The sequence below is a fragment of the Nannospalax galili genome, unplaced genomic scaffold, assembly GCF_000622305.1.
Source record: "Nannospalax galili isolate Female #2095 unplaced genomic scaffold, S.galili_v1.0 scaffold115, whole genome shotgun sequence".
NCBI lineage: Eukaryota > Metazoa > Chordata > Mammalia > Rodentia > Spalacidae > Nannospalax > Nannospalax galili.
In genome coordinates, this window is record NW_008340588.1 from 8,934,587 (window position 1) to 8,956,733 (window position 22,147).

Genomic DNA, 22,147 nt, shown 5'->3' on the forward strand with positions numbered 1-22,147 from the left:
TATTTTTCATTTCTTTTTTATTATATATATTATTTTCTAGAAGAAGCATTTCATTACAGGTTTAACATACTCATTAACAGTTTCCAGAGCAAAGATATATCTCCTTCAAAAGTGGCTATAAAATTTTTAGTTTTGCTGTTGAATTAATACAGTTATACAATATTGAACTCAGTATAAGCCCTGTAAGACATAAAATTGAATGAGGTTTGAACCTTTAAGAAAGATCTCTATTTCATTTTAAAATATACTGTTTCTTACATAAAGACTCATTGTTTTTTTCTCATAACACTGAGATGTTTGTCTATGCATCTCTAATCTGTATGTATCTGATTATTGGTAGTCATAATCGGTTGCACTCAGATCCTTGTCACTGTGTATGTCTATAAAGTCATCAGGTAGATTTCAGTGGTAATGTTTATCACCTCTACTAATTAGCATGATGTAAATTTTTATGCATCCTCCTCAAATATAATTCATTTTTTAAAATTTGTTGATTTTTTTATGTGTATGTGTATACCACATAGAACATCCCAAACCATCTTATTCAACTGTACACCCACTTCCCATATGGCACCCTCCCATAGCCTCCCTCCCCCCACTAGAGCCCTTATACTCTGTTATCCCTCCTACTGTCAGCTGTGGTGTTGTCACCACCAGCCATTACCCATTACTTGCCCTTCTAGTGAATCTAGTCACCGATCTACAGGTCTTTGTTTTAGGAAGGTCAGCTGTTTCTCATCTAGCAGCAATCAGTTGTCAAGATTCCTTTAAATAAGAAAGGGATCTGCTTTTCATTTTCCCAGTTCTATGCTGGGTTATTATCTGGGAGTCCCTTGGACCGCCCTGGCCTACAACCCAAAAGAAGGTATCTCCTATTGGGCATTGTTGCTTGTTATGTAGCCTTCAACTATATATATAGACTCTTAAAAAATTATATTGGCCCCATTCCTCTTTGGTTATACTCTCCTTTTGGGTGTTTAAGGCCATACAGTTAGCCCAGATAAACCAATTTACTTTTACTCTTAAGGCCATTTGAAGACTTGTTTCTTAGGGGTCACATGGGCTTGGGAGGAGCCCCTGGCTCCTTTCTTTTACCAGTTCCACCTATGTGAAGATAAGTCAAAGGTCCTGCTCGACCATGGCTGGCTTTGTTTGAAAGCATGGAGGAAATGATTCCTCTGAGTTGACCCCCCTCTTTGTAGACTGGACACTGGTTCAAGTCCTTCTGGTGAGGTCTCCTCAGTCTTCTTGATCAAGATGAGAGGTGACCCACCACAATTACAGGACATTTTGAGAGATGCTCATATTCCCCTGGAACTAGTCAACCTTGGAGGGCAAGGAGCAAAAACTGTCCTTTATGTCCCTCTGACCAAATTAGTATAGGCCTCAAAGTATGTCTTTTAAACATCCAAGAAGGTTAGTTCTACTTTTACTTACTGTGTGCCATGTAGCTAAATCTTGGGCAAAAACCAATTGTTCTCAGGTAAACCTTGCCTAGACATATATTTCTTGATCTGGTAGGTATAATTTTTCAGTAGGTTGTTGGACTAATATGGTTCCCCCTGCTTTTTAAAACTAGCTGGGCATTATTTACTTCTCACATCTCCATCATGGTTTCCCCAATTAAGGTGCCCCATTTTTCCCTTTTCTCCCTAAATAATACCCCTATCCTATTGTCCCACCTTTCTTTACCTCCTTCTTTCCTTTATGACCTAGGTTCCTTGTATACCCCTCCTTCCCCACTCCCTTAAACTCACCCAATTTTTATCCATATCTCCCTTATTAAGGCCTATTTCCTACTGTTCTTCTCTTTCGGGTTCTTTCTTTTCCTTTACCTCCCTGTTTCCTTTCCTGTAGTTATGTCTGGAAACATACTCAATTATCAGGATTTGGTTCTAGGTCCACATATGAGGAAGAACATATGTCAATTTGCTTTCTGAGTCTGTGTTACTTCACTTAGTATACAGTATCTAGTTCCATCCATTTACCTGCAAATTTCATGATATCATCTTTCTTTACTGCTGAGTAAAACCTCCATCATATAAATGAACCAAATTTTCATTATTCACTTGTAAATTGAGGGACCCTTAGGTTGCTTCCACCTCTTAGGTATTGTGAAAAGAGCAGCAACAAACATGAATGTACAAGTTTCTCTGCAATAGGATGAGTTCTTTGGGTATATGCCAAGGAGTGGTATAACTGGGTCAAATGGTAGGTTCATTTGTAGTTTTTTAAGAGTTCTCCACACTGCTTTCCATAGGGGTTGAACAAGTTTGCAAACCCACCAGCAGTGGATGAGTGTTGCCCTTTCCCCACATCCCCTCCAACATTTGGTATCATTTGTTCTCTTGATCTTAGCCCGTCTGACTGCGGTAAGATGAAACCTTAAACTGATTTTAATTTGCATTTCCCTAATTACTACTGATGTTGAACATATTTTAAGATGCTTCTTAGCCATCTTTAATTCTTTTGACAACTCTCTGTTCAGTTCCTTAGCCCATCTTTTAGTTGGGTTACTTCCTGTCTTGATTCTCTGTTTTTTGAGTTTGTTATATATTCTGGATGTTAAACCTCTGTCAGATGTGTCACTGGTGAAGATTTTCTTGCATTCTGTGGGTTTTCTCTTCAGTTCCCTGGTTGCCTCCTTTAATGTACAGAATCTTTAGTTTAACGAGGTCCCATTTGTTGATTCTTGACCTTGTTTCCTGGTCAGGTGATGTCCGGGTTAGAAAATCATTTCCTACACCTATATCTTGTAGGTTTTTGCCAATGTTTTTTTCTTACAGTTTCAGAGTTTCAGGCTTTCAATTGAATTCTTTGATCTATTTGGAATTGACTTTTGTGCAAGGTTAAAGATGGGTTTAGTTTCATTCTTCTACAGGTGGAGATCCAGTTTTGCCAGCACCATTTGCTAAACATGCTGTCTTTCCTCCAGTTAATGTTCTTGGCCCCTTTGTCAAATATCAGGTGGCTAAAATTGCATGTACTCATATTTGGGTCTTCAATTTTGTTCCATTGCTCTGTGGGACTATTTTTGTGCCTGTACCATTTTGTTTATATGACTATAGCTCTGTAATACAGTTTAAAACCTGGTATAGTAATACCCCAGACATTGCTCTTACTGCTCAGTGTTGCTTTGGTTATTCGAGGTCTTTTGTGCTTCCATATGAATCTTAGGATTTTTTCCCCAATTCTGTGAAAAATGTCATGGGGATTTTGATTGGCATTGCATTGAATCTATATATGACTCTTGGTAGGATGGTCATTTTCACAATATTAAGTCTTCCAATCCATGAACACGGGAGGTCCTTTCATCTTCTGATGTCTTCCTCAATCTCTTTCTTTAAAGATTTAAATTTTTCATTGTAGAGATCTTCAATGTTTTTCATCATGTTTATTCTGAAGTGTTTCCATGTACTTTTTCTCTGATTGTTTGTTATTGGTATATAGAAAGGCTACAGACTTTTGTAGGTTAATTTTGTAACCTGCTGCCTTTCTGAATGTGTTAATAATTTCTAGGAGTTTTCTGGTGGAATTTTTAGTGTCTCTTAGATATAATAGCATATCATCTACAAAAGGGATAATTTGAGCTCTTCTTTTCCAATTATTATTCCTTTAATTTCCTGCTCTTGTATTATTGCTCTTACAAGACTTTCAAGCACTATGCTAAAGAGAAGTGGAGATAGTGGACAGACTTTTCTGGTTGCTGATTTCAATGTGAATGGATCCAGTTTTTCTCTATTTAGAATGATGCTGTCTGTGGGTTTGTTACATATGGCTTTAATTATGTTGCGGTATGTTCTTCCCAGTCCAATTCCCTCTAGGACTTTGAACATAAATGCATGTTGAATTTTGTCAAAGTCCTTCTCTGCATCTATTGAGATGACCATGTGGTTCTTGTCTTTGAGCACATTTATATGATTTGTGATGTTTAATGACTTATGTATATTGAATCATCCCTGCATCTCTGGGATAAAACCACTTGATCATGGTGGATGATCATTTTTATGTGTGTATGTGGTTTGCAAGTACCTTGTTGAGAATTTTTGCATCTATGTTCATTAAGGATATGGGTCTATAGTTTCTTTCTTTTGGTTGTATGTTTACCAGGCTTTGGTATTAGAGTAATGCTGGCTTCATAGAAGGAATTTGGAAGTTCTCCCTCCATTTCTAACTTTTTGAACAAATAAAGTAGTATTGGATATAAATGTTCTTTAACTGACTGATAGAATTCTGCTGTAAATTCATATGGTCTTGGGTTTTTTTTAGTCAAGAGGTTTTGTATTACTGTTTCAATTTCTTTTTGTGTTATGAGTGTGTTTAAGTTGTTTATCTCTATTTGGTTTAGTTTTGGTAGTTCCCATGACTTTAGATATCTGTCCATTTCTTTTAGGTTTTCAAATTTAGTAGCATATAGGTTTTTAAATTATTCCCTTATAATGTTCTGTATCTTTCCAGTGTCTGTCTGGTGTCTATTTCTCCTTTCACCTCTGATTTTGTTGATTTGGTGGTGCTCATTTTTTCTTTTGGTTAACTGGGCTAGCGGTCTCTCAATCTTGTTTATCTTTTCAAAGAACCAGCTCTTGGGTTTGTTGATTCTTTGTATTGTTTTCTTTGTTTCAATTTCATTAATTTCTGACCTGTTTTTGTTATTTCTTCTTGTCTGCTGGGTTTGAGTTTCATTTGTTGTTGCTTTTCAAGTGTCCTGAGTTGCAATGCTAAGTCATATATTTGTGTCCTTTCAGATTTTTTAATGTAGGCACTTAGAGCTATAAACTCCCTCTAAGGACAGCTTTCACCCTGTCCCAGAGGTTTTGTTGTGTTGTATTGTCCTTTTCATTAAGTTCCAGGAATATTTTTATTTCTTTCTTAATTTCTTTTCTTGCCCATTCATCATTCAGGAGTGTGTTATTTAATCTCCATGTGTTCATGTGGTGACTACGGCTTCTTCCAGTGTGGATTGTAAGCTTCATTGCATTGTGGTCTCATAGAATGCATGGAATTATTTGAATATTTTTGTATTTCTTGAGGTTTGTTTTGTGCACCAGTAGATGGTCGATTTTGGAGAGGGTTCCTTGGGTCGCTGAGTAGAAAGTATGTCCTTTGGTGCTTTAGTGGAATACTTGGTAGATGCCTGTTAGGTCCATTTGATATATGGTATTGTTTAATTCAGATGTCTTTCTGTTAACTCTCTGCCCTGTTGACCTATCTAATGGAGACGGGGGGTATTGAAGGCCCCTGCTATTAATGAGTTGGGATTAATCTGGGTCTTAAAGTTTTCTTTTTTTTTTTTTTTTTGTGAAGTTGGGGCACCAGAGTTTGGTGACTATATGTTCATCATTGTAATATCTTCTTGGTTTATTGTTCCTTTGATCAGAATGAGGTGGTCCTCTTCATCTCTTCTGATTAGTTTTAGTTTAAAGTGTTTTTTTTCAGTTATTAAAATTTCAACACCTGCTTTTTTCTTCACACCACTCACTTAGTATATTTTTTTCCATCCTTTCACCTTAAGATAGTGCCTGTCCTTGAAAGTGAGATGAGTTTCTTGCAGAGAATGAAAAGATAGGTTTTGTTTCTTATTCCATTAACCTAGCCTGTGTCTTTTGACTTGGGAGTTCAGTTCTTTAATATTTCAAGTTATTAATGAAAGATGAGTATTGAATCTTGTCATTTTTAATTCTGTTCACATTCTTTATATAGCTGTACTTTTCCACAGTTATACCTTTGAATTTCTTTCTGAAACCCCTTGGGTATAGTCATTCCTTTCTTCAGCTCTTTGTATTGCTTCCAGAACTCTCTGAAGGGCTGGTTTTGTGGACATGAATTCCTTCAGCCTATTTAAGTTGTGGAAGATTTTTCTTTCCCCTTTGACTATAACCATTTTGCCTGGGTATAGTAACCTGGGTTTGCATCTGAGGTCATTTAAAACTGGAAATACTTTGGTCCAGGCTCTTCTGGCTTTCATAGTTTGCACTGAAAAGTCAGCCGTAATCTTAATGGGTTTTCCTTTATATGTGACTTGTTGTTTCTCTTTTGCAGCTTTCAGTATTGTCTCTTTGTTCTGTACATTACTGTTTTTACTATTATGTGCTATGGAGAGTTTCATTTCTGGTCCAGTCCATTTGGTGTTCTATATGCTTCTTGTATTTGTATGGGCATGTCTTTCTTTAATTTTGGAAAATTTTCTTCTATGATTCTGTTGAAGATCTGGTCCATGTGATTATCTTGTGATTCTTCTCCTTCCTGTGTGCCTATGATTCATAAGTTTGGTCTTTTTATGGTGTCACACAATTCCTGCATATTCCATTCTTGTTCTCTTAAATTTTTTCAGAATCTTTGCTTGAGCGGTCTATTTCATCCACTTCATCTTCTAATATTGATATTCTGTTTTCCATTTCATTCATTCTATTGGTGAGGCTTTCTCCTGTTTTTTTTTTCTAATTGGCTTACCAAGTGTTTCACTTCCTTATTCATTTCAGCCTGAGTAGTCTTCAATATTTCTAGCTCTTTTCTGAATTCATTCAGAAGTTTATCCCTATCTTCCTTCAGTTATTTGATTTCTTTGTTTGAGTGATCTTTAAATTCATTGAGTTCTTTTTATCATGTTTATAATTTTTCTTTTGAGTTCCATGTCCTGCATTAATTCTAGTGGGTTCTCATTGTATGCCTCTAGAGTACTATTGATATTTGGTGGGTATATGTTATTTTGCTTTTTCATGGTACTATTTTTTCTCTGTGATTTTGACATGTGATTTTCTTTTGTAGTTTCTGATTCTTGTATGAGACTCAAGCCTTCAAGTTTAGGTCTGCTTATTTTTGTGGACTTTATGTGTCTTTGTGGTTTACTTTTTGAGCCTGAAAAGCTGGTTCTTGTAAGCTTCTAGTTCTCTCTTTTGATTTTATTTTGGAGTGGCCAGATTGCTTTTGTCTTCAGGAGTTCCCACAGAGGCCCAAGTCAGATGAGGATCAGATGCTCTCAGGCTTTTCCCAAGGTCTTGATCCCTCACGGAAAGATGTTGACTTCACGAACTGGGGGTTGGATTGGCCTGGGAGAAGGGCCCAGGGAAGTTGCTGGTCTTGGGCTGCTGGTGGCCGTGACACCCAGAGACGCAAAGGGAAATGGGGGCCAGAAGAGGCCCCTAGGGCTCCTGGAGACCAGGAGAGAGGCCAGTGGGTTGTGCAGGCCCAGGGAATCAGAGGGAGGTCCCCTGTTTTGTGTTTTAACAGAGTATCCCGTTTCCCCAGTCTACCTGGAACTCACTGTGTAGGTCAGATCTCACAGAGACCTGTCTGCTTCTGCTGCCTGAGATATGAGATTAAAGGCATGTGCCACCATGCCCAGCATGTGTCTCAGATTTTTATATTGCATTTTCCTAATAAATACTGCTATTGAACATCTTTCATGTGCTTATTGTCATCTATAGTCTCCTCAATGAAATGAGTTCTCTTGTCTTTTGTCCTTTTTCTAACTGGATAGATTTCACAGCAGACTCTTGAAAGTTCTTGACACTAGTCCTTTGTCTCAAATGTTTTGCCAACAACTTCTCCCAAGTTAACTTGTCTTGTCATCTGCTTAGGAGGTCTTTTATAGGAAAAAAAAAAGTGCTTTTTAAAAAGTACAACTTTTCTTTTCACCCACTTATAAATCGTGATCTGATCACCAAGTCCTGATATCTTACAGGAAAACCCTACTTCTTGACTATTCCCTATATTTATTTTCCTAAGTGTTTTACAGCTGCATATTTTACCTTTACGTTCCTGGTGGATTTTCAGTAAATATTTGTATGAGGTGGGAAATTTAGGCCAAGATGTATTTCATCTTCATATGCCTACTACATGGAACCACACTTGTGTTCAATGGGTATCCAATTTCATGTAGGCATAGTGACTCCTGCCTTGAGAGATCCCATTATGTGGAAGTAAGAGGCAGGAGAATCCCAAGTTAAGACCACCTTGAGCTACCTACTGAGTTCCAGGCTGACCTGGGATATACTGTGAAAGCCTGTCTCAAAAAAAAAAAAAAAAAAAACCTAACTCTACTAAACTGCCTTTGTGCCATAGTCAAAAATTAGTTGAGCATGGTTTTGTATGTTTGTTTCTGTTCTCTATTGTTTTTTACTGCTCTGTATGTCCATCATTTAATGAAAATATATAAGAAGTCTTATTATAGGGTAGAATTATTTTCTTCAACATTAATAATATTTTAAAGAACTACTTTAACAATTCTAGGTCCTTTGTATTTCTACTTAAATTTATATATAAAAGATCTTGTCTATATGTATAAAAGATCTTACTATAACTTCAGAACTTTTAAATCTGTAACAGAACATATATACACATATATGTATAATTGTACATAGATACATATATCAACATTGAGTGCTCCACTCTGTGAACGTGGTGTGCTTCTCCATTTATTTATATACCCATCTTTTCTTTGATAATTGTTTTATAGTTTTCATGCTATAAATAATGTACAATGCCACCTTTACACATATTTGTTTCAGGTTTTTAAGCACTAATAAATTTTTGTATCCATCCATCACTTGCTTTACTCATAGGTCTGATTCTTATCTCTTCCATATATTACTTTCGCATTTTTCATTAAGACTTTACTCTTTTTACTTTGGTACAGAAATGTTTAAAGGTTGAAGACTTGCACACTGGTTTCATAGAATTTTTTAAATTGTGTTGATCATTTCTCTTTTACATTTTATGATGGTTGTTTTAAAATCTTTGTCTTAAAGTCCTAATATCGCTGACATCCTTATGTTAGAATCTATTGACTGACTTTTTTCATTTAGTTTAAAATTCTTCTGTTTCCTAGTGTGGAGAATGATATTTGGCTCAAGTCTGGTATTTGAATGCTAGCCTTCAAATTCTAGAAATTATTTAAGACCCCATTTTAGGTGTCCTCTTATGACACAATTCAATAGGAAAATGAAGGTAGAAAAGCAATGCTTTGTTACTGCCTGGTGGGCACAGAGGTAAGCTTCCTCATTTTGATATTCTACTTTTCCTTGTGGTCTTCCTTGTCACTGAGGAAGAAGCAGCACTCCTTAAGATGAGGTGACAAACACAAGGATGCAATTGTGAAATCTTAGAATTCTTCCTCATTTTGTTATTAAATTTTGCCACTATGGGAAACAATTTCTGTGTCCCTGGTTTCCTAAAATAAAAGGAATATTTTATATTAGGCTAAAATATTTTGTTCCATTTAAATACTCTATGATTAATTAATTAAATGAACATTAAAATTCTGGAATATCCCAGCACCCACTGGCAGCTAACAACTGTCCGTAACTATAGTCCCAGGGGATCTGACAGCCTCTTCTGACTTCTATGGGCACTGCATGACATGTATGCACTTACCTACATGCAGGCAACACATGCATACACATAAAATAGAATAGAACAGAACAGAATAGAATAGAATAGAATAAATAATAAAATCCATAATATCAATAATTTTGGATATATATCAAATCAATTTTATATTCATAGTCGTACTTTAATTTGAGACATACTTTTAGTAGAGAAAACATAAAGAAATGGAGGAAATATTTCCTGTTTTAGCTTATGAAGTTGCTGTCAAGTTATGATTGGAAAGATTTTTTTGTACCCTTGATTTTCACAGCCTAAGATAGCCCTCTACCTGCAGCAATATTACTTGATGAAATTGGTATATAGAGTTCCTGAATCCCAGCTTCTATCAATAAAAACATTTTTTGATATGAAATCTGAGAACCAGTTTTTAAAATCTAGTCCTGAACCAATGAATCACCACTATAGGCTTCAATAAACTATATTCAATCTTCAAGAAAAAATGAATTTTGATATTTATCTAAAGTTAACAATAAATCAAAAAAATTGAAATTGTGGTAAAAAATTATTGAAATTCTGGCCATCAATTCCAGGACATATATTGAGAAGAAATAGAATTCCAGCATAGAATTGGGAAAATGGGTAGCAGACCCCAACTTTATCCAAGGAACTAGTGGCAGCTTATTACTGCTGGGGGAGGAAGAGCCGATCTTCTTAAAGGGAGTGACTCTAGATATACTGACTAAACTACAGTGGATGAACTTCCACCAGAGGACATTTGGGTATACAAACTCGACTCTACAGGTCTTCATATATATGACAGAATGAATGAAATCTGGTGGGGGTGCAGATGATGGAGAGGATCTAAATATGATTAGGATATATTCTATGACATGCACAAAAATTCAGTAAAAATATACATTGAGGAAAAAATTCTCATTGTGAGCTATTTCATGATACTTCAAGGGTTTGATTTCTATATGTAAGGCAAGAACAAAGAGAAATTGAGTTTATTGTTTGGTACAAATGGTAAAAGATTGCTTTATCTTACACAAAGAAAATATTTCAGGAATATTAACTTTAATCCTCTCAATCACATGGAAAAAATAATCTGCAATCAATTACAACTAGGAAGTACATGACATATGGAACTATAGAGCATTCATGCAATAGGATAAAACTCAAAAATAATGTGCTCTCCATCAAAATCTCTTCTTATGTACATAATGCTGACTTATATGGTTAAGCATATTTTCCAAATGAGATGTTCCATAACTGTTCAGTACACTCCAAAAAGATATGATGCCAAGTAGCTTAGCACATTAGTGTGCCTTTTGAAAGCACTAAAGTTTAAAAGATATAGGAAATAACTTATGCTACTTTGAGTATATTCCAACATGGTGTTTACCTTAGAGAAAAAAAAAATTACTGGGTATCTGTTATCCACCTGATGAAAGAATTATACATAAAAAAGGTGTTTGTTTTAAAGAATATCACATGTGGAAGCCAGATAAGTAAATTACCTAATCATGAAAATATTAGTTAACTGATGTTTTTGAGAGCAAAATACAGAACCTAAATGAGCCAAGTTATATTTCCATTTTAATCCAACAATCCCGAGGTTAGATGCTCTTTAATTGAAGCCATCGATGGCTGCAATATGTGCTTGGAATTCACATTTAGATTTTATAACAGGAACTCAGACTTGGTAATGAATAAAATTAGCTTGTGCTTGTAAGCAAGAAGAGTTTTCCTTAAGATGTTGGATGATTAAAGACTTGTTGCATGACTCAGAATTTCTTGACTGCTTTTACTTCCTAAGAACTTTAAAATTACATTCATAGCATGTGTGTACACACATACATGCACACACACACAGAGACATGCAAGAACTCACAGTACTACTGCTTTTATTATATTAAGTGTTCTGAATTAATGAACATCAAAAATTAATATCAAACTATTGGATTTTTTCCATTTATTTCCTTTATCTTAGAATATTTGTTTTAATTAAATTCAGAATATTCTAGGAAAAAATTACCTTGTTCACCATATGCTTTGCATTATGCACATATTAATCAATAATATTTCAGATTAAAACTTTAAAGAAAATTATTTTGAGATAAATGCAAAAAAACACAAGCATGATGTTCTTTCTAATGAAAGAAATTTGCATGCACGCTTTCTCTGACGAATGTAATAATTTAGTTAGGATATAATCCTGAAACATGTTCTCAGGACAGAATGAATCTATTAGTGCAGTTAAGTATTTGCAGAACTTACTCATTTCCAAATACTTTACTAATGCTGGAAACAAGACAATTCCTGGCTTGTAAAAGAGAACAAACCACCCTAAAACATCTGGCATACTTACACACTTTTCACTGTCAAATACATAGCACAAATGTTTATTTGACTCAGAATCTTTGCATATGAAAGTAAATATCCTCTTGTCAGTTTTATCATCTGCGCAAAATGATATTCTGTGAAGCTGGCAGTTGTGTTGGACTTCCTGTGAACACAGACAGAAATAAATGTAGTTGACAGGATTTCTTCAGACTTCTGAAATGGCAACTGTGTTAATAATGTATCTTATGATTTTAAAAGTGTAGCAATTATCTGTTACACTTTGTTCTTATAATTGATATACCCCAAACTTTAAAAGGAATACTTAGTGGAGATGGACCTCCTGACTCAGAGTTGAATCAAGATATTCATTCCAGTATTACTTACAAAAACACATGACAAATACAAGAGTATCAGAGGTTCAAAGACTTTTTGAGTTACACAGTATCTTAAAAGACCATGTTTCTTAAACCTTTAAACTTTACATAAGAGAATATCAAGGCCCAAAGTGATTAAAATATCTCCAGAAGTGTATAGAAGTAGAACACTCTTCACTCAAATTATTTTCATTCTCTGTCACTGCTGATAACTATCATTACACTTTAGAGCAGAGCTTCATCTGCATGAAATTATCATGAACCCCAATACCATTGAATCCTTGTCTTTCTTATTAAATCCCAGATCTTTGGGATTGACATTTAAATTTTTATCTACAACTGAGGTAGTGTAGGGTTGCTCATGGAGCAGCCTTCAAATGATTGAATCAGAGTTGCTAGTAGGTAGAAGGACAAGTACTCAACCAGAAAAACATAGTGCAGTAAACAGACATACACAGATACACAGACACACAGTCACATGCATACACACACAATTACACACAGACACAGATACATACACACTCAGACACACTCACACATCACATACACACACAGACACATAAAGACACACACATTCACAAACACAGGCACTGAATAATAAAATTCAGAATCATCATCTGTATTTATTCATCTCTACAATTTTCTGAAACATGTTGTAGGTAGAAAATAAATTTATGCTTTTATTTAACTAATTAAATATAATAAAAATTCATTCTGCTTTCTATTATGGCTATATACATCTTTTGTTTCAAAACTCATTATAACACTTATATCAATCAGTTACTTTGGTCACCCACATTATTCAGTCATGTAAAATATTAGATATGCAAGCAATTATGGTTTCATTCAAGGAAGACTGCATGAATGTTTTTCCAATTTTAAGTTATATTTAGTAGTGTTTCTCTGAGTAGTTTAAGATAATACCAGGAGTGCCGAGTGTGGTGGCACACGCCTGTAGTCCCAGCACTTGGGAGGCAGAGGCAGGTGGATCTCTGTGAGTTCAAGGCTAGCCTGGCCTACCTAGTGATTTCCAGGACAGCTGGGGCTACAGGGAGGCACTGCTTCAAAAAGACAAAAAATCAAAAAACAAAAAAAAAATTTTTCCTTGTATTCCTCCCAAATAACTCAGAAACTTAGAGATTATGTTCAAAATAAGTAACAATGAAATGATCAAGAGTCTTGGCCTTTTGGGTTTAGAAATTTATATGTCTGCTTGCTTTCATTTGATATATCACTTCATTCCCATTTGTACTGCTTCTCATTAACTTGAAAAGGAGAACATAAATGACAATAAATACTAAGAGAATTCATCTACAGAAATACATTTTTCCCTGGATGTGAACCTAACAATAGCTCATCAAGCAGTGCTTGATAAGCATCACACACACACTCCAAGTCTTCCTCTGTGGTCTCTGATTCTCAGAAGACCATGCTGACTACAGAAATTACAGTATCTTGGTGACACTGAGGTTGGTGGAATTTGTAAACCCCTGCATTGAATGCTCTTTATTTTTCCAATGGAATAAAAAAATGATACATTCTATATATGGATATATATATAAAATCAAATATTCTATGATCCTATGTAACACAGAGGTGAAAACATCAGTTATTATAAAGTCAAAACATACCAAAGAGTTTTAAAATTCTAAGGCAGCCCTCCATATTTGAGAGGGATAAAAATAAATATGCTTCTATCCCATTAATAGTTGACAAAATTTACTCATGAGGAGAGGGTACAATCAGACATTTTCAAAATGGCTGTTAGTAGAGGAAGCTGAAGATTAGGAACATGGAAGAGCACTGACATCACTCATCTGAGTAAAGCCATACAGAATGATTGAAAGTCAACTGCTAGTCCTGCTCTGTCACACACCTTTTCACTGATGTCTTACAGATGAAGTTTACTTAAAAAGCACAGAGATTTGATAGTAAAAGTTTAGGGACAAGCTAGCAATGAGAGACACTCATTGGCAGAAATTTGAAAATAGGATTTTCCAACAACTAAAATAGCCAGAGGATGTCATCCAGTTTCTTATCACTCTCACTTTTATTCTTTCTTCACCAATCACAGGCCTTTCCTGGGGTCAGGTGGAATTTTGAGTGTATTCACAATAATTTTCTTTGATCAACAATATCACTCATTAGACTTTTCTTTCTTTTTTCTTTTCCTTTCCTTTTTATTTTTGATTTCTATTTTCATGTTATAAGTTACCTGTCCATACTCCCAGGTAAAGCAGAAAAAGCCGGGAAAGCAACTAGATTAAACACACTGCCAAACTGTAAATTATTGATTAACTGGGCTTAATAAGAATAGGTTTAAAATGTTAAAAAAAAAAACCAAGAATGAAAAAGAAAAAAAAATATAACGTAATTGAACTAGTTGCTGCATGTCCTTTGAAAACTTTTACTTATAGTTAATTGGAAAAATATCCTCATTTAAAAGGCAAGTGAAATAATGCAGCAAATATGAGTTTAAATAACAAGTTTTGATGTATGCCCATGTATTTCTCACCTATCAGTGACAACAGTGGGCTACATGCATCCCTCATCAATCTTAACACACACACCTCACACTTATATTAGTGACGATTATCATGTAGTGTCTTGTCTTTATATTTTTTACTTCAGGGATATGTCATTAGTAAACAGCCAATTAGAAAGACTAAAGAAACACACTATACATATTACATTTAATCATATTTGTATTTTCTACATATTTTAACTTTAGAACAATGAATGAAGTTTTGAATCATCTTAAATGTTCACTGTGATAAGACACTAAATTAGCAGATTACAGGATATGCTAGGTATGTTGCACTGACCCTCTGTGACTTATTGCTTTTTCTGTCTATTGTCTTTTTTGCAACTTGTCATTTCCCTTATTAATTTTTCTCAACCAACTAATATATTGGGGCAATAATGCCTGACCCTGAGTCTGAGCAAACTACACATACTTCATTTTGTACTGGAACAGAATTTCTACTCTCCTTAGTGCCCTTTCTTTATTTCACACTTTCAGCAATTATTTGACAATAGCTGAAACTAAAACCTCCAGGGCTTTGTTATTTAACACTGAGAGTGAATAATGGGAGGGCACTACATGGAACAAGCAAGGAAGGTCTGAAAATCATGCCTTGAAATTTCAAGGAAGTTATTGTTAGTTAACAAGGAATTGAGGGGCAGAACAACATGTGTATTCAGAGAGGAATCCCACAACTGTTTACAAATACAGAATTCACACATTCAAAGATCAGGATTCTATAGACCACATAGGGCTATAGAATCATTTCTGTAATCGATTCAGGCAGTTTTAATACTGTTATTCCATTAACAATCCTTTCCTTTGGCTGAAGAGTTAACTCTCAATATGGTAGAATGTGACTGCACTGGGATGTTAACTGAAATACACAGGAGATCATTAGTCTATGGCCACCACCTTTTTCATTTCTTACTCAACAAACTGTAAGCTTTATGCAAACAAAGCCTAACACTAAGATTGAACAAACAGCAAAATTTTATACAATTACAAACAGGTAGGTTTCAGCCAATCACAGGCAGCCAGCTCATCACACAATGTCCAAATAAGGTAAAGTGGGTGTAGCCAAATTGTTAGGGGATTCCTCCACCTTGCTTGCATTTGACCTTTAAACCTCACAGCTCATATAAGTTGGTGACTGGGTGAAGCTCTCCCACCCTCCTCTGATTCTGAGTGCTGACTGACTTAGTAATTGTTATTTGTTCAACAAATAAACAAATAAGCACACCATTCTCCCCTTCTAGTGTCAAAGGAAATACTTAGGGGTAGGAAGGATTAAATAGGAGACAGAAGACAAGGGGGTTGGGAGAGGATCCACCAAAACTAAAGATGTCAGAAAAAGCCGTTAAGGAAATCTGATAGCTGGTAGAGTAACTAAAAAGTATAACACAAAAACAATGAGTTTGAATTGGAGTACCCTGGCTAGGTGGATGAAGCTGCTCCCAGAAGTCAAAGGGATATTAAATGAAAATCCCAGTGCCAGGGGTGGCTACTTCCCTATTAGTTGATGTTGTCAAGGAGGACCCAGAGGCCCCCAAATTAATACAGGCAATTTCTACTGGTGTTGGTTGCCCACTGGAACTAGATGGTAAGACCCTTATGCTGAAGATGCCACATGCTTCAGCCATAGACAATAGAGAAATTAAGGATTCTGAACCTGTGCTAGAAGCTACTTCCATGCTGGGTGAACCTCATTTTGCCAGAAGGCTCTATGCAGGCTTCGGGAGCAGGGGGTCAAGGTGGAGAACTACCTTTAACGCTCTTACTTTTGTGTGGTCCCTGTGTGCTGTACTACCAGCCTACCAGGCAAGATAAACCACTGGTACAATTGAGAAAAGTCCATTAAAGAGGAAACCAACCACTTTCTGATCAAATTTGAGGAATGTTCCACAGAAAGGAATTCTTATTTTGTGTAAACCTGGTCAAAAGCCCATAGCTTGGGAGGTATTAGGTTAGGTCCTACTGAGAAAATTATTGCTATTGTTTGCTGATACAACATGCCCATCAATTTTCCTCCTAAATAGCTATGCTTATGCCCACAAATTATTTTTTTGTCAGTCATAGACAGAAAAGCTTCTTTTTGCAGTGCAGTGTAATTACATAGATCATAATTGGTCAATGACAATAAGTAAGCCCTGAATGCTAATTCATAAATGGTACATCTATATGACTCCTCCTAATATTCAGGAAACATTGCAGAAGATGGAGAACAAAGAATGTAAAAGCCAGAGGAAAGTGTAGAGAGTTGGGGAACACTGTCTTTTGAGCATGATATATTCTTGCATCCAAAGCTCACCTCAGCTGTGATTTCTTACACAAGATTGAAGTACTTGTAGAGCCCAGGAAACAAGAAAGGGGGTATTGTTGGGGAGGAAGAAGGTCTTATGAAAAGGGGGTTAGTACACAGGAATGTCATAAAGGAAAAAAGGGGTTTTAAGTGAAAAGATGGATGGGAGGGTAGGACAGAGGAGGGGGTTGGTGGATAATTAACTCTAAAGATGTTTGAAAAAGCCACCTGGATGTATTTTATAAACTTCATACATATGAGCTTAATTGGAGATACCCTACTCAGGGGATTATGCTCATCTCAGAAGCCATGGGTTGGTAAATAAAAAGTCCAGTGCCAAGAACCCAGTGTCAGGTGTGTGATATCTTCCCTTGAGTTGCTGGTCAGAGGTATTCCCAAGACAATCCTCCCACACACAAGAACAAAAATCAATATAAGTTGTTGCTATTGCTCTGCTTTTCTCATCAGTACTTGTTGGACCCTATTTTGGAAGACAAAACACTGATCAGTCACAGGGCATGGAGAAATCAAGTTAGTACTGATCAGGAAGCTTCCTCTCTGTTGTCTAGATCTCGTAGTGCTGAAAGGTGCCATGCAGACTGCTGTAATAATGACCTGAGTGACAAGATATGCCCATGGGTACAATGGTGGCACAAATGTTATGGATGTAACCAACTGCTTTCTGATTGGCTTTAAGGTCTATTCCACAGGAAGAAACACATGCCTGGTATCGCAAACCTGGTCAAGAACCAGTGGTTGGGGAGCTCACATGCCTCCAGGGTGGGGGTGATCTACTACCATTATAATGCTAAATAGACACAGTATCAAACTGTTCTCTAGATTTATATCTCCCTATCCATAGCTTAGTGCAGCTCTCAGATCTCATTAGAGAAGTTTCTTTGTGCAATGGATAGTGGTTAATGCAGAAACTCAGAACTGACCAAAATGCAGAGAATAAGTGAGTATAGAGTGCTCAGCCACAAATGAGACATCTGTGTCTCCCCAAGGTTTAGGGATCATTGTGGAAGAGTGGGCAGAAAGATTCTAAGGGCCAGAGGCGAGGGAAGAGGAGTAAAATGATCTCTTCTGGGCATGACACACAGGAGCTATGGTTGCCTACATAAAACCTGTACACGATTAGGTCAGTCAATACTCTAGATGGAGGGGAAGGGGTTCCTGAGTCACCACCCCTAAATGAGGAGGAATTGAGAGCTGATGGCTTTTGAGGTGATTCAGTTTTCTCTAAGGGTGTGGCTCCTTGTAGGAAGACTCTCCTATAATGGACGGCACCACACCCAGAAGTATACAGACAGCACAATGTGGAGGCAATGGGTTATTAAAATTTTTTTTTTTTTTTTTTTTAGAAAAGAGGACTAGAATTTGTGGGGTATGGTTGTGGGGGTGAATGTTGGGAAAATTAAGGAGGAGTTGGGATGAATGTGATCAAAATACATTATATTAAATTCTCAAATTTTAATAGAAGTATCAGTAAAGTTTTAAATGTTGGGGCCCTAACACTATATTGTTAGTAGCAGAGAGAGGCTCTCAAGGTCCTACTACTTCATGAGGATCTATTTCCATTAGTGAAGCGAGAGCTATTTTCTTCAAATGTGTGGCCACTGGTAAGGTGCACATGTTCCTGTTAACCCTTCACCCATATTCTTATAAGCAATGCTAATGAAATGCATTGGGGAAAAGAAGGCATGAAAATAGAAGGCAGACTAGTTGGGAGGAGGAAGGCCGTTAGTGAAAGTGGGAAAGGGACAAGAAAGGGTAGTGAGGAATAAATACAATCACAATACATTATGTACTTGTGTGAAAATGTTATAATGAAGCCATTATTATGTATAATTAGTGTATGTTATTGACAATGTACAAAATACAAAAAAATATTTTGCTTTTAATCTAAGTCATTTATAATAGTAACTTGGGTTATTATGAAGCCACCAGAATTGTTCAGGAAAAAAGAAAACTAAACATACTAAGTGCCACCAGTAGTGTGTGTACATACTGTTGTGGGACCTAGAATTCCAAAGAGGCAGCAAAGAGGCAGCCAGCTGTGAGGGAAAGAGGCTGCAGGAAATTAACCCTATGGTGAATACTGGAATTCTGGATCCCACAACTGTGAAGAAAACTTCTTTCTGTTGTTTAAGCTACTCAGAATTTGGCATTTTGTTATGGCTATCCTAGAAAAAGACAAAAAAAAAAGAATTTATAAACGTTGTTTCAATCTCCAGGCAGGACAACATCACACTGAACAGTTTCTGTCTTTCAAATGCACTGAATCACACCTTATGGCCTCTTTCTCACAACCTAGTAGACATTTCTGAATATAAGTGTTAATAGTACTGAATATACTTAAAATAAGTTATATCCTGAACACATGCTAAGAGCAGACAGAGATTCTAAAAGTTGTTCTTTTCCCCAAAATTCCTAGAGTTTTAAATAATCTCTGAGAACACAGCAATTCAGGTTGGTCCCGAATGTTAAATATTCATTAAATAGACACTATTGTCAGTGGTTGAAGACTTGAGCATCATGACACTCAAAACATACCTTACCTTTGTTTTGGGTTCTAGAATTTTTACTCCATAAATTGATATTTGCAGCTCTACTTTGGGAATTTTCTGGCCTTCTGATTTCTTGATGTGCCTTGCAAACTACAAATGTAAAATATTCACAAAATTATAATTCCACTATTTTCAAAAATGAATGAACACAAATACAGATTTGGAGATTGTAGTCAAGTTAGACTTTCATTCAATTAATATTTCCTATCAAAAAGTATTTTATAGAAACAGTCTCAGATATTTAGTAATCACCTCGGTCAACCATTGTAATTCAGATTATTGTCATTAAGTGTTTCTCTTTTTTTCCTTTGTTCATTTGTTTGCTTTTTCTTTTTGAGATATAGGATCTTACTCTCTAGTTCAAGAACTTACTATGCAGCCCATATTGGCCTCAAATTATGGCAGTCTGCCTGACTCAGCCACCTAGTGTGGGGATTATAGGGATGAACCACCATGACTCACTAATCTTCATTAAACTTTTTTTTTTTAATTAAAAGAAGCATTTCATTACAACAGCATTAACCTATTCAATAACATTTTTCTGAGCTAGGGTACATCTCTTTCAAAATTGGCTGTACATTTTTACAACAAAATTTTTCATGCATTTTTATGTGACATTTGAAAAATTGAATTTATAACAGCAAAGAGAACAAACAAACATTTTGTGGATGGAGGTTAATTCTGTTTTTGTAAATTTTGTGTACGCATGTTGTATAATGCCCACAGCAGTCAGAAGAGGGCATTGGATCCCTTGGAACTGAAATTATGAATGCTTGTTATCTGCCATGTGGGTGCTTGGAGCCAAACCAGGGTCCTCTGCAAGAATGGCCAGTGCTATTAATGGCTGAGCCATCTCTCCAGCTCCTGTTTTTGTAGATACTTCTATTGTAATATATTCACAGATCTTGCTGTTCACCTGCTGCTGGATATTCTACTGTTGCTACAGCTAGATGCCTTTCCAGTTTAGTGTGGTGTCCTATCAATCAGGCAAATCAACAAAGGAGAACACACAGACTGCCTAAATCAAACCAAAGCTGAGACTTGCAGTGATTCTCCCTACAAAAGACTCCAGTGTAGAGACAGTCAGTCCCCAGTCATACAGCATCTTGAAAGCAAAAACATTCCCAATACTTTCACACAGCTGGTGCTGTGTCCTTTTGATTAAAGTAAAGTGTCTGTTAGTTTTGCTGGAAGTACTAAAAGAAAATCAGAGGTCTTAGATGGAGTTCTGCCTATCTCCCAATTTTGTCAGATTTATTGGTAGAAAACTTACAGAATCTCAATTAAGTCTGAGTATTAAACAGTGGGTATATTTTTAAACTCTTCATTTTAGAATACATATACACATTCCTATGTGCATATATATATATATATAGTGTGTGTGTGTGCATGTGTGTGTATGTGTGTTTGTTTGCTGTTTAGCATAAGTATGTTCCTGGTCATATTTGGTAATAGATTTCTAATTTTAATCATTGTTTACCTGAATTCACAGTTTACTAGCAATCCTGATTTCATCCGGCAAACCCTCTGCTGTCTCCCTGTTTTCATTTTTACTTCCCTCTTATTTTTAAGGAAGGGAAAAGGAAAATTTAAAAGTCATAAGGTTTCTACCCCCCCTCCTAGGACTTCTAAAAGTATTTTTTAGCATATGGAAAATCCCCTGAACTTGAATCTAAATAGCTCAGATGTGAGACCAGGCAGGGCTCCAGTGCTCTTGTGTCATATTTATTTGCATGGTGCAGTCCACTCTAATTTAGGGCAGATGTGAGTAAGAATGGTATAGCTGGTCCCAGGGCAGAGTGTTCAAAGCCTTCTTATTTCATGCCTTTGCACTGCCTCAGACAGTAACATAATTAATGCCTACAGAGTGCCTTGAAGTGTCTGCCTCTGTATCCCAGGGGATGCCATTTGTTTTAGTCCATTGGTGGTATAATTTTTCAGCTTGCTGTCTTTCTTGCATTCCTATGAATGCAGGCTGCTTAGCTCTTTTCTTTTTTGTCTCTAACAGTCTTGATGTCTGTACATGGCTCAACAATCTTGTGCCAGACACTTTCTTGTCTTTAAGAAACGTGCTTTGCTTCAGTGCAGATAAAAAAAAAAAACAGTAGATAGCCTGTTGGCTGCAGGAGCAGGTTTGTTCCTTAGTATATCTGTTTTCCACAAACACAAAAAGAAGTGGCTTCCAAAGCCATTCTATCTTGACACAACAAATCCTGTGACCTCTGACAAGAATTTTGTAACGTTTTATTTTATGAAAAGCCTGTCACAAAGCAGTCAGTAATATTACCCTTTCTGTTAGGAAGAAAATAAAAACGGAAGAAATGAAGCAAGGAACAGAGCTGGATTGATATTAGAAGCATGGAGAGAGGGAGAAAAAGAGGGAGATGGAGAGAGAAAGAGGGAGAGGAGGGGAGAGGGAGAGGAGAGAAACGGGGAAATTCCAGGAAGGAGAGAATGAGCTATTGATAGAAAGCACTAAGCAGCATCTGGTGTGAGTTCACAGATCCCTTCTCTGCTTCACATCAAGATGAAGCAATGCTGCTAAAAGAAGCTTCAGTGCTCACCCACCTAGACTCTGTTTCAAAGACGAAAAAAAAAAAAATTCCTAGAGAAGTTATGTGCCTTGATCACAACATGGGCTCATAATAACCAAACCCGGAAGCTGCTTTATCAGATATGGGACTCAATGACCCTCTTCCTTTAA

General features: G+C 36.3%; 1 protein-coding gene across 5 annotated transcripts in view; it reads right to left on the reverse strand.

Annotated features, from left to right (window-relative positions):
* Positions 1–22,147, reverse strand: part of Gulp1 (GULP PTB domain containing engulfment adaptor 1) — a 328,175-nt gene that overhangs the window by 52,204 nt on the left and 253,824 nt on the right. For all 5 annotated transcript variants that reach the window (XM_029564762.1, XM_029564763.1, XM_017798836.2 and 2 more), the window contains 2 exons: positions 19,435–19,533; positions 11,699–11,836 (listed from right to left, as the gene is read on the reverse strand). In XM_029564762.1, the coding sequence (XP_029420622.1) occupies positions 11,699–11,836; positions 19,435–19,533 (237 nt within the window). The remainder of the gene's footprint in view (positions 1–11,698; positions 11,837–19,434; positions 19,534–22,147) is intronic.